The 13,847-nt window shown below is 40.6% G+C and overlaps 1 protein-coding gene across 18 annotated transcripts in view; it reads right to left on the bottom strand.

Moving 5' to 3' along the window:
• DMXL1 (Dmx like 1) overlaps positions 1–13,847 on the bottom strand; it is a 191,492-nt gene that overhangs the window by 135,235 nt on the left and 42,410 nt on the right. For 17 of the 18 annotated variants that reach the window (XR_010156981.1, XR_010156982.1, XR_010156983.1 and 14 more), the window contains 4 exons: positions 12,949–13,015; positions 11,154–11,332; positions 8,486–8,675; positions 6,348–6,516 (listed from right to left, as the gene is read on the bottom strand). Coding sequence is in view for 14 of the 18 variants with exons in the window: in XM_063810591.1 (XP_063666661.1) it covers positions 6,348–6,516; positions 8,486–8,675; positions 11,154–11,332; positions 12,949–13,015 (605 nt within the window). In the remaining 4 variants the exon portion in view is untranslated. Of the gene's footprint in view, positions 1–6,347; positions 6,517–8,485; positions 8,676–8,832; positions 9,049–11,153; positions 11,333–12,948; positions 13,016–13,847 lie in introns of those variants that run through there. The other variant, XM_063810599.1, reaches the window with a different exon arrangement.

Genomic DNA, 13,847 nt, shown 5'->3' with positions numbered 1-13,847 from the left:
CAGATTCATAAAGCAAGTCCTTAGAGACCTACAAAGAGACTTAGACTCCCACACAATAATAATGGGAGACTTTAACACCCCACTGTCAACATTAGACAGATCAACGAGAAAGAAAGTTAACAAGGATACCCAGGAATTGAACTCAGCTCTGCACCAAGCGGACCTAATAGACATCTACAGAACTTGCCACCCCAAATCAACAGAATATACATTCTTCTCAGCACCACATCACACTTGTTCCAAAAATGACCACACAGTTGGAAGTAAAGCCCTCCTCTGCAAGTGTAAAAGCACATAAATTATAACAAACTGTCTCTCAGACCACAGTGCAATCAAACTAGAATTCAGGATTAAGAAACTCACTCAAAACCACTCAACTACATGGAAACTGAACAACCAGCTCCTGAATGACGACTGGGTACAAAACGAAATGAAGGCACAAAGAAGGATGTTCTTTGAAACCAATGAGAACAAAGACACAACATACCAGAATCTCTGGGACACATTTAAAGCAGTGTGTAGAGGGAAATTTATAGCAGTAAATGCCCACAAGAGAAAGCAGGAAAGATCTAAAACTGACATCCTACCATCCCAATTAAAAGAACTAGTGAAGCAAGAGCAAACACATTCAAAAGCTAGCAGAAGGAAATAACTAAGATCAGAGCAGAACTGAAGGAGACAGAGACACAAAAAACCCTTCAAAAATCAATGAATCCAGGAGCTGGTTTTTTTAAAATATCAACAAAATTGATAAACCACTAGCAAGACTAATAAAGAAGAAAAGAGAGAAGAATCAAAGAGACACAATAAAAAATGATAAAGGGGATATCACCACTGATCCCACAGAAATGCAAACTACCATCAGAGAATACTACAAATACCTCTACACAAATAAACTAGAAAATCTAGAAGAAATGGATAGATTCCTGGACATATACACCCTCCCAAGACTAAACCAGGAAGAAGTTGAATCTCTGAACAGACCAGTAATGGGCTCTGAAATTGAGGCAATAATTAATAGCCTAAGGATCAAAAAAAGTCTAGGACCAGACAGATTCAGAGCCAAATTCTACCAGAGGTACAAGGAGGAGCTGGTACCATTCCTTCTGAAACTACTGCAATTGATAGAAAAAGGGAATCCTCCCTAACTCATCTTATGAGGCCAGCATCATCCTGATACCAAAGCCTGGCACAGACAAAACCAAAAAAGATAATTTTAGACCAATATCCCTGATGAACATTAATGCAAAAATCCTCAATAAAATACTGGCAAACCAAATCCAGCAGCACATCAAAAAGCTTATCCACCACGATGAGGTCGGCTTCATCCCTGGGATGCAAGGCTAGTTCAACATACGCAAATCAATAAATGTAATCTGTCACATAAACAGAACCAATGACAAAAACCACATGATTATCTCAATAGATGCAGAAAAGGCCTTTGACAAAATTCAACAGCCCTTCATGCTAAAACCTCTCAACAAATTAGGTATTGATGGGATGTATCTCAAAATAATTAGAGCTATTTACGACAAACCCACAGCCGATATCATACTGAATGGACAAAAACTGGAAGCATTCCCTTTGAAAACTGGCACAAGACAGGGATACCCTCTCTCACCACTCCTATTCAACACAGTGTTGGAAGTTCTGGCCAGGGCAATCAGGCAGGAGAAGGAAATAAAGGGTATTCAGTTAGGAAAAGAGGAAGTCAAATTGTCCCTGTTTGCAGATGACCTGATTGTATATCTAGAATATCCCATCATCTCAGCCCAAAATCTCCTTAAGCTGATAAGCAACTTCAGCAAAGTCTCAGGATATAAAATCAATGTGCAAAAATCACAAGCATTCTTATACACCAATAACAGACTAACAGAGAGCTAAATCATGAGTGAACTCCCATTCAGGATTGCTTCAAAGAGAATAAAATACCTAGGAATCCAACTTACAAAGGATGTGAAGGACCTCTTCAAGGAGAACTACAAACCACTGCTCAATGAAATAAGAGGCCAAACAAACGGAGGAACATTCTATGCTCAAGGATAGGAAGAATCAATACCGTGAAAATGGCCATACTGCCCAAGGTAATTTATAGATTCCATGCCATCCCCATCAAGCTACCAATGACTTTCTTCACAGAATTGGAAAAAACTACTTTAAAGTTCATATGGAACCAAAAAAGAGCCCGCATCACCAAGTCAATCCTAAGCCAAAAGAACAAAGCTGGAGGCATCACGCTACCTGACTTCAAACTATACTACAAGGCTACAGTAACCAAAACAGCATGGTACTGGTACCAAAACAGAGATATAGATCAATGGAACAGAACAGAGCCCTCAGAAATAATACCACACATCTACAACCATCTGATCTTTGACAAACCTGAGAAAAACAAGAAATGGGGAAAGGATTCCCTATTTAATAAATGGTGCTGAGAAAACTGGCTAGCCATATGTAGAAAGTTGAAACTGGATCCCTTCCTTATACCTTATACAAAAATTAATTCAGGATGGATTAAAGACTTAAATGTTAGACCTAAAACCATAAAATCCCCAGAAAAAAACCTAGACAATACCATTCAGGACATAGGCATGGGCAAGGCATGTCTAAAACACCAAAAGCAATGGCAACAAAAGACAAAATTGACAAATGGGATCTAATTAAACTAAAGAGCTTCTGCACAGCAAAAGAAACTACCATCAGAGTGAACAGGCAACCTACAGAATGGGAGAAAATTTTTGCAATCTACTCATCTGACAAAGGGCTAATATCCAGACTCTACAAAGAACTCACACAAATTTACAAGCAAAAAACAAACAACCCCATCAAAAAGTGGGTGAAGCATATGAACAGACACTTCTCAAAAGAAGACATTTATGCAGCCAACAGACACATGAAAAAATGCTCATCATCACTGGCCATCAGAGAAATGCAAATCAAAACCACAATGAGATACCACCTCACATCAGTTAGAATGGCGATCATTAAAAAGTCAGGAAACAACAGGTGCTGGAGAGGATGTGGAGAAACAGGAACACTTCTACACTGTTGGTGGGACTGTAAACTAGTTCAACCACTGTGGAAGACAGTGTGGCGATTCCTCGAGGATCTAGAACTAGAAATACCATTTGACCCAGTCATCCCATTACTGGGTATATACCCAAGGGAATATAAATCATGCTGCTATAAAGACACATGCACACGTATGTTTATTGCGGCACTATTCACAATAGCAAAGACTTGGAACCAACCCAAATGTCCATCAATGATAGACTGGATAAAGAAAATGTGGCACATATACACCATGGAATACTATGCAGCCATAAAAAAGGATGAGTTCATGTCCTCTGTGGGGACATGGATGAAGCTGGAAACCATCATTCTCAGCAAACTATCGCAAGGACAAAAAACCAAACACCACATGTTCTCTCTCATAGGTGGGAATTGAACAATGAGAACACTTGGACACAGGAAGGGGAACATCACGTACCGGGGCCTGCTGTGGGGTGGGGCAAGGGGAGAGGGACAGCATTAGGAGATACACCTAATGTAAATGACAAGTTAATGGGTGCAGCACACCAACATGGCACATGTATACATATGTAACAAACCTGCACGTTGTGCACATGTAACCTAGAACTTAAAGTATAATAAAAAAAAAAAAATTACTAAAATAATAAGTCCTGGCTAGGTACAGTGGCTCATGCCTGTAATCTCAACACTTTAGGAGGCCAAGGCAGGTGGAACTCTTGAGCCCAGGAGTTCGAGACCAGCCTAGAAACATGGTGAAACTGAGTACCTACTGAAAATACAAACAATTAGCTGGGCATGGTCATATGCACCTATAGTCCCAGCTACTTGGGAGCCTGAGATGCGAGAATCACCTGGCCTTGGGAAGCCAAGGTTGCAGTGAAGCATGTTTGTGCCACTGCACTCCAACGTGGGTAATGGGAGTGATTCCTCATCTCAAAAATAATAAGTACTTAAATCTTCAAATTCATAGGCAGACCCAGATATTCTAGATCTCTTAGTCTAATAGTACATATTTGACTACAGAGATAAGTTTCTTAATTCTCCCAGTAATAACTTTTACATATTTCTGCCCTCTTTATGGAATTGGCTCCAAAGATCAAGTACCAAACACAAAGATTTTAAGAATATACGATAATTATAAAATACTACTTTTAGAGGTTGGGCATGGTGGCTCATGCTGGTAATGTCCCAGCATTTTGGGAGGCCAAGGCAAGAAGATTGCTTGAGGCCAAGAGTTTGAGACCAGCCTGGGCAACACAGTGAGACTCCATGCCTATAAAAAATAAAAATTAAAAAAATACAAGACTATATCTGTAGTACTAACCTTTATTAAGTAACAGTTCAAATATCAATTTTTGAATAAACTAATAATGAACTTCAATGCCTTATCAAGATCCTAAATCACAAGTCAAGTCATGGCCTTAAAGGGCAAACAAACAGAAATCAGTGAGCTTGCTACAGTGAAAAATAGGCCTCTCCCTCTCCCTCCCCCTCCCCCTCCCTCTCCCCTTTCCACAGTCTCCCCTCTCCCTCTTTCCACGATCTCCCTCTGATGCCGAGCCAAAGCTGGACTGTACTGCTGCCATCTCGGCTCACTGCAGCCTCCATGCCTGATTCTCCTGCCTCAGCCTGCCGAGTGCCTGAGATTGCAGGCGCGCGCCGCTACGCCTGACTGGTTTTCATATTTTTTTGGTGGAGACGGGGTTTCGCTGTGTTGGCCGGGCTGGTCTCCAGCTCCTAACCACGAGTGATCCGCCAGCCTCGGCCTCCCGAGGTGCCGGGATTGCAGACGGAGTCTTGTTCACTCAGTGCTCAATGGTGCCCAGGCTGGAGTGCAGTGGCGTGATCTCTGCTTGCTACAACCTCCACCTTCCAGCCGCCTGCCTTGGCCTCCCAAAGTGCCGACATTGCAGCCTCTGCCCGGCCGCCACCCCGTCTGGGAAGTGAGGAGCGTCTCTGCCTGGCCGCCCATCGTCTGGGATGTGAGGAGCCCCTCTGCCTGGCTGCCCAGTCTGGAAAGTGAGGAGCGTCTCTGCCCGGCCGCCATCACATCTAGGAAGTGAGGAGCGTCTCTGCCCGGCCGCCCATTGTCTGAGATGTGGGGAGCGCCTCTGCCCCGCCGCCCTGTCTGGGATGTGAGGAGCGCCTCTGCCTGGCCGCGACCCCGTCTGGGAGGGGAAGAGCGTCTCTGCCCGGCCGCCCCGTCTGAGAAGTGAGGAGACCCTCTGCCTGGCAACCGACCCGTCTGAGAAGTGAGGAGCCCCTCCACCTGGCAGCCACCCCATCTGGGAAGTGAGGAGCATCTCCGCCCGGCAGCCACCCCGTCCGGGAGGGAGGTGGGGGGGTCAGCCCCCTGCCCGGCCAGCCGCCCCGTCCAGGAGGTGAGGGGCGCCTCTGCCCGGCCGCCCCTACTGGGAAGTGAGGAGCCCCTCTGCCCAGCCAGCCGCCCCCTCCGGGAGGGAGGTGGGGGGGGTCAGCCCCCCGCCAGGCCAGCCGCGCCATCCGGCAGGGAGGTGGGGGCGTCAGCCCCCCGCCCGGCCAGGCGCCCCGTCCGGCCAGCCACCCCGTCCGGGAGGTGAGGGGCGCCTCTGCCCGGCCACCCCTACTGGGAAGTGAGGAGCCCCTCTACCCGGCCACCACCCCCTCTGGGAGGTGTACCCAACAGCTCATTGAGAACGGGCCGGGATGACAATGGCGGTTTTGTGGAATAGAAAGGGGGGAAAGGTGGGGAAAAGATTGAGAAATCGGATGGTTGCCGTGTCTGTGTAGAAACAAGTAGACATGGGAGACTTTTCATTTTGTTCTGTACTAAGAAAAATTCTTCTGCCTTGGGATCCTGTTGATCTGTGACCTTACCCCCAACCCTGTGCTCTCTGATACATGTGCTGTGTCCACTCAGGGTTAAATGGATTAAGGGCGGTGCAAGATGTGCTTCGTTAAACAGATGCCTGAAGGCAGCATGCTTGTTAAGAGTCATCACCACTCCCTAATCTCAAGTACCCAGGGACACAAACACAGCGGAAGGCCGCAGGGTCCTCTGCCTAGGAAAACCAGAGACCTTTGTTCACTTGTTGATCTGCTGACCTTCCCTCCACTATTGTCCTATGACCGTGCCAAACCCCCCTCTGCGAGAAACACCCAAGAATGATCAATAAAAATTAAAAAAAATAAAAAATAAAAAAATAAAAAAATAAAAATAGGCTAAGACAGTCACCTCCAATATTTTACTTATTTGAAAACTAAAAGTATAACTTAGTTGTTATAAAATCAATCTATTCAATTTCAGAAACATGTTTTGAACAATGTTTCATTACCTGTGGCTGGGTTGATGCTGGCTGCAATATGAAAGTGGCAAAGTGCATTGGCATGCAGTGGAGTGTTCCTGTGAACATGATGAGGATCCTGCTGATGTGGTAGATATCCCGTATGTGCTACAAGTGCAAGTGATCTCCTCCGACCTCTACGAAAATGTCTCAGATTTACCTGTGTGAATAGAAACAAAACTAATACCTATATTGTCAAAAGTCATACACGTATAGGTTATATAATGATTGTCAGAAGTTACATATATCCTAGCTCAGAACATTTTACATGTTTTATATGTAAAAACGCCTTTTAACATTTTATATGTAAAAACACCTTTCAATATTTTGGTATAGCAAATTTGAATCCTGAAGAATAAAGTTATGACTTAAAGTACCTGGCTGTTCTCTTAATCCTCACACAGTGTTTTGCAATTTTTATTAGGCTTATTTTCTTAAAATGTATTTCCTAAAATCAAATGTTAAAAATTTTTTTCCCAATACTATTGTTTGTGACTGATATCTCTACATACACTGTCTTTTGTCTATAGCTAACTCCTTGTGACCACATAGTATTAAATAATATTACCACTGCACATGGGACATTTCATAATTTACAAAGCATTTTCATAGAGATCATCCCATTTGATGCCATGAGGCAGGCAGTGCAAATATTGTTATTCCCATCTTTCATATGATAAAATGGTCTATATAGAACCCAAGATCATCTAGCTAAGAAGAGGCAGGGCAAAAGGTAGAACAAGTCTTCAGATTCCTGGTCAGTAACTTCTTTCAGCTATTACTACATGTAACCATTCTATTCGTTGTTGAATCAATACAGAATTTATTATATTCTGAGGCATCAGAATACTATTCAAATTAGAAAAATTGTTGCTGCATAATCATACAAAGCATTCAAAGATAAATTGTTTCAAAATCACTTCTGTTTTCAGGGCCGGGCATGGTGGCTCACGCCTGTGATCCCAGCACTTTGGGAGGCCAAGGCAGTCAGATCACTTGAGGCCAGGAGTTCGAGACCAATCTGTGTGGGAGGATTACTTGAGCCAACATGGCAAAACCCCATCTCCACTTTAAATACAAAAATTAGCCAGGCGTGGTGGCACACACCTGTAATCCCAGCTACTCGGGAGGCTGAGGAGGGAGAACTGCTTGAACCCGGGAAGCAGAGGTTGCAGTGAGCTGGTATCGCCCCACTACACTCCATCCTGGGTGACAGACAGAGACTCTGTCTCAAAAAAACAACAACAAAACAACTCCCCCACCCAAAAAAAAAAAATCCACAAGAAATAAAATCACTTCGTTTTCAATATTAAGAAAATAATAGGCCGAGCGCCATGGCTTATGCCTGTAATCCCAGTCCTTTGGGAGGCCGAGGCAGGTAGATCACTTGAGGTCAAGAGTTCGAGACCAGCCCTGGCAAACACGGTAAAGCCCTCCCCCTATTAAAAATACAAAAATTAGCTGGGCGTGGTGATGCACACCTGTAATTCCAGCTACTCAGGAGTCTAAGGCCAGGAATACCGTGAGCCAAGATCATGCCACTGCACTCCAGCCTGGTTGACAGAGTGAGAATCTGTCTCAGAAAAAAAAAAAAAAAATTGGAAGAATCGGTATTACTATTCTACTATTGTTTCTCAGCCTTTAGGCTACGATCAAATGTATTACTATTCTACCTTTAGCGTGTCCAAAAATCAAAAATTGACTTTTACTTTCAATATTAATTTGTAAAGACCCCAAGTTCTGGGGGTGGGGTGGGTTTTCTAAAGATAAAATGGTAGAAGAACAGAATAGGATAAACTACTCAAGCTCTAAGAAAGAAAAAATAAGTTATTTTCAGAGTTAAATCTCTGCATTCTCAGATTTTACTTCATGTTACTTCAGCTAAGTCAAATGTAATCATCCTTTTATCATCATCAGTAAACCTAAGAGTAACTTCATAATTATAGGTAGTTTTGTGTTCCAGAGAAAATCTAGATAAAAATATGTTTTTTGAACCAAATAGAACTGAAAATTTTCTAAGAATTATTTTCCTAGGATATAGATTTTTTTATAACATTACTGTGTTACCAAAAAGGCAATGTACCAAAGGTTTTAAAACTTGTAGTAAGTAATGTAACAAAAACACTCACTTCTAAAGCATTTTGAACTCGTTCTTTACTGGAAGCATTTCTCTTGAAGTTATTTGTTAAATTAATTGATTCAGTCCAGTGGCTGCAGTCACCTCCGTATAGCAAACAATCATTTGGTAAAAATGTCTCTACCCAAAGACGACACACATTATCTTTGCAGCAAGTCAACAGTACATTACATACAGAAGCCCTAAGGAATGAAAAGATTTTAGAAGCAAAAATACAAATTTCACATAGTATCACAGAAATTCTACAACGTTTCTGTAATTACTTAAATGTACCAACTAAGGTACCAATGAAGAAAATATCAATATGTACAGATTTCATCACAGCAAATGCTTGCCAACCTATTTCTTTTCTGCCTAGAATTCAGTAGTTCTTGTTTCAATAATGTTGCCAAATGTTCTTTCTTTTTTTTAAGAGATGTGGTCTCACTATGTTGCCCAGGGTGCTCTCAAACTCCTGGATTCAAGCAATCCTCTGGCTCAAGTAATCCTCCCGCCTCATCCTGGGATTACAGGTGTGTGCCACCATCCCAGCACTCAATAAGATTCTTTTTACATCTAAAAAAACAAAGACTGAGATTAAGCCACAATCTCTCAGTTGACACACAAGAAATAACCACATCTTCTAATAAAATTTTCTGATTTATTGAGTGGATAGTTCTTTGAATTATATCATATGCTTCATTTCTACTTCCTATAAAGGCACCTGCACACTGTCACAAAAAGCTACAGTAACTACTGAGTACACTTATTCTGTCCTTACCTAACAGATGCCCAAAGCAGTGAAATGCAAGAATTGAATATTCATGATAAAGTACTAAACACTTCCCCCTCCTTAGTCATCCTTGACTTTCAGTTAATTTCCTTTTTGCCACCTCCTTAAAATAAAAGCAAAAATCAATTACATATATGTTAATAAGTCCCACAAGCAACAAGAGCTCAAAGGCTGAAACCCTATCAACAAGGACTACCTTCCATCAGGGAATTCAGTAAGTTTAGAAGAAAGAAAGAAAAAGTCACAATATTTTGTAGTAGTAACTTGTTCCAGCATACATATCTGATTTTTAAAAACGGAACAATCAGCAGGTTTTATCAGTAACTCAGTGAGTTAAAGTAAATGAGAAATCAAAATATTGTCTAGTAGCCACTTTGTTAAACTTACCTAACTGACTAAAAAAGAAGTTGCAGAAGAGAAGGGAGAACAGCATAATTTGTATTGGCTGCTCTCTCCTTCTCCTTCCCTCCTCCATTCTTGCATCTCTCTCCCTCTGGCGCCCTCTCCTCTTTCTGTCTACTTCCTTGTTTTCTTCTCCCTTTCTACCTCCTCTCCGGGCTTCTCTCTCCCACCATTCTTTGCTTTCACAGCCTTTCCAGGCCACCTTCCCTTTCTACCTCTCTCCTTCTGTCCCCTACCTCTCCCTTCCTACCATCTTTTTCCTTTCCTTCCCCAACCCCTTGTTTCTCCTCCTTTCCCCATCCTCACACCCATCTCCCTCCATTTTTTCTCACTCTCTTTTCTCTATCCCTGTCCTGGCTATAGCTACACTATAGCTCAAAACATCTAGTCAGCAAAATTCATAGAACAGTGAAAAGGTAGGAAAAAAATGCCACATGGTGTGGCCAAGTTGAAAATGGCCATACAGTACAAAATGGGATTTCTGGCTGCGCACATGGCTCATGCTTGTAATTCCAGCACTTTGGGAGACTGAGGCAGGCAGATCGCCTGAGCTCAGGAGTTCAAGACAAGCCTGGGCAACATGGCAAAACCCCATCTCTACAAAAAATCCAAAAAGAAAAAAATATATTAGCCCAGCATGGTGGCACACACCTGTAGTCCCCGCTATTTGAGACGCTGAGGCGGGAGGATCACTTGAGCTCAGGAGGTAGAGGTTGCAGTGAGCCATGACTGGGGCACTGCGCTCCAGTCTGGGTGACAAAGCAAGACCCTGTCTCAAAACTAAACAAAACAAAAACACATAAAAAACAAACAAAAATAGGGAATTTATACCTGTATTTAAGTAATAGGTCTCTATAACCTACTAAAATTCAGTATTACATTAACTCTTTCCAGAACTACAGAAAAAAAAAAGAAGATACTGAGGATATGTATGTGTGTGTCACTGTGGGCTTTTGTGGTTAAACTTATAGCTGTTTCAAAGAAGAATAAGGTAGGGTATTAACCTACTCTCTCTTTTCCTCAGATATGCTGGGTGTAGTCAAATAAACATACAAGAACTCATGATATATCCTCTTAATAAAGCTATTTTTTAAAAGAAGAAAACCAGGGAAGACATACTAGAAGGTACAAGACGACAGAGTATTTATGTGAAAATATAAACAAACAACAATCTGGAGAAAATAGATGACAGAATTAGACACAAAACACAAAGAAAAAGAAAATATGTACAACTCTGTGACTTAAAGACATCTGATATGGAGTAAACTATCCCAGCTTAAACTCCTTTAATACGGCTCTTATCCTAAGCATCAAACATAGTTGAGCCACAGCCAGAGATGTGCAGGCCAGAGACGATTTAATATTACTCTAATCTTCATAGGCTCAGAAGTCCTGTAACTATGGACTCTCAAAAGTGAGAGAAGCAATCAAAGTAACAAAGATGATGTTCCCTTAATATGTGGGGGGAAATGACCAATCCACTGACCTAGGCATATATTTGCTTGTTTTACGCCAGGAAAATCCATTTACTGCTCGAGGATGGGCCAGATACACAAAAGAAAAGTCAATTTCTCCTTGGGATTGTTTTTCTGAACTTCCATCTGGAGAAGTAACAGCTGTCCGCCAGTTTTCTACATTATACCATACCTTCAAAAGACAGTCATCCTAAGGAAAAAAAAAACAAAACAGAAAATCATGGAGATCAGAATTAAAGATTAAATCAAATAGCAAAAGTAAGAATTTTCTCCCCAGTGGCAAGAACTTGGGGATGGGAAGAGACGTTGAGCACAGAGGAATTAAGGAAATTCTGATTCTGGCACTTTTCTATTAGCATTGCCTAACTGTGCTTTAAAAACTGAAGTGTGTGAATGTGTGTATTCTGTGTTCAAGAAAAATGCTTGCTAATTACTAGAGTATGGGGAATGGAGTCATTCAGGAAACACTGAAAGATAAAATTAAGGACGTCTTTTCCAGTAAGCCAAATATTAAATAAGTAATCAACACCACTAGCAGACTTATGAAGACTGCTAATTATTGAAAAAAAGAGATACTTTTCATGAATTTTCATGTGACTTTTCAAAGAAAATGTTGATGGTGAAAAAAATGAGTTAATATATAAATACTATATAAAATATTCTTTGTACAATCAAATTTATAGTCATAATTGGGGAAATAAAGGAAAAGCAAAGGGGACTAGAATGTACCAGGTACTGCTTTTAAGCTATAACTGAGTTCCCACCTGTAAAGTCAATCAGAATAAACAGCTCAACTTCTCTCCTAAAAAACAAAAACCTTACTGTGGTTTTAGAGTATCTTACACTCTTAGTTTGCAGAATGCTTTGAGCCATGAGAACAATAATTTGACTTATTAGCAGCTCATGAAATGCTCTACGAACCAATGAATAAAAATAACTTCAAAGAAATACATTGCTTTAAAATAGACAGGTAATAAAGTATGCACACTAAAGAAATGGTTACTAGTATCTTTCTAGAAAGCCTATGAAGTCTTATATATTAAAAACAGCCTAATACACATCAGCTAAAAGGTAATATAAATCGAAGCTATGCTTTATTGATTGTATACTACATGAAAGGCACTGTGCCGGTCACTCTATACTGCATATATTGTCTAAATTAATCCTACGATTAATGACCTATGAGGTAGGTGTTTTTATCCTCATATTACACATGAGAAAAGAAAGGCTCAATAAGATTAACTTGCCCAAGGTGATAAAGCTGGTAAATGGCAGATTTATATCCAGATCTGCCCCTAAGTCTATGTAATTTCAATTATATCACACAGTCTTTTAACACCACAATAATGGAGTCAATTTTTGCTATTTCAAATTTTTAATGGCCGGGCATGGTGACTCACGCCTATAATCTCAGCACTTTGGGAGGCCGAGGTGGGCGGATCACGAGGTCAGGAGTTCAAGACCAGCCTGGCCAATATGGTGAAATCCCGTCTCTATTAAAAAATACAAAAATTAGACGGGCATAGTGGTGTGTGGCTATAGTCCCAGCTACTTGAGAGGCTGAGGCAGGAGAATCGCTTGAACCTGGGAGGCAGAGGCTGCAGTGAGCCGAGATCGTGCCACTGCACTCCAGTCTGGATGATAGAGTGAGTCTCCACCTCAAAACAAACAAACAAAAAAACAAATTTTTAATGGAAACTATTATTTTCAAGTTAAATAAATAAAAGAATGAAGCCAGTTGATGTTTTTAAAGTTTCAAAGTAAACTACAAACACATAATTTGGCAATAGCATTTTCAAAATTTACCTTCCCAGCAGTGGCAAAAAATTCTCCATCTGGTGAAAATTTCATTAAATGAACTTGGGAAGCAGTTCTGTAAATTAAACAGATAAGGAATAATTTGCAATGAAAACTAAAAAGAAAAAGTTCAATATTCTCAAAATTATAAATCAGCAATTGGTTCAAAAGACAGAAAATGTTATAAGTTTCACACTCACATCTTTGTGTACCTGAAAAATGAACTAGTTAGTAAGATAAATTTTAAATATAAAAACATACACCCATAGACTCATGGAAGGAATGGCTTGTCAAAATCTTTAAAGCCTAAAACAAAAGTTGTAACTTTCATTCCCTTAGAATGAGAGAGAATGGTTTCATTTTTTAAATCTGAAAATCTAGTTTCCAGAACCATGGATCCCTATATGCCAACATACATTTTCATGGATAATATATAATAAGTTTGCCTTAGGGTAATACTTACCTAATTAAAGATTATGTGTGGGTTAACAGGGGACTTGCAACAATTAGGGATTCAGCCTACCAGCTTCACCTATATACTTGGTAGATACTTGCCTTTTCTTCTCAAAGGAACTTTGGTTCATTTCTCTTCATTGCCTTCCCTTACAGCTACTCATATATACTGATCTCAAGACACCCACCACTATCACTGCTTTCCTTTTATTTGCCCAAATTCATGATTAGATAGGTCAATTCTAAATTTATTTATAAAGATATCCAAAGAGGAATTCTGTCACATTTCATTTCAGATACAAATAACTTTTTTTTCTGATTTTAAGCATAATACATTACAGAAAAGTTGATACAGGTAGATAAAAACCAAATGAAATCATTTACATTTTTCATCAGTACCACCACATCCTTTCCTCAGACAAAGCCAATGTTAACATTTTAATACATAAACTTCC

This window comes from Pan troglodytes, chromosome 4 (assembly GCF_028858775.2).
Source record: "Pan troglodytes isolate AG18354 chromosome 4, NHGRI_mPanTro3-v2.0_pri, whole genome shotgun sequence".
NCBI classification, from domain to species: domain Eukaryota; kingdom Metazoa; phylum Chordata; class Mammalia; order Primates; family Hominidae; genus Pan; species Pan troglodytes.
This window is presented reverse-complemented; position numbering and strand designations above follow the sequence as displayed.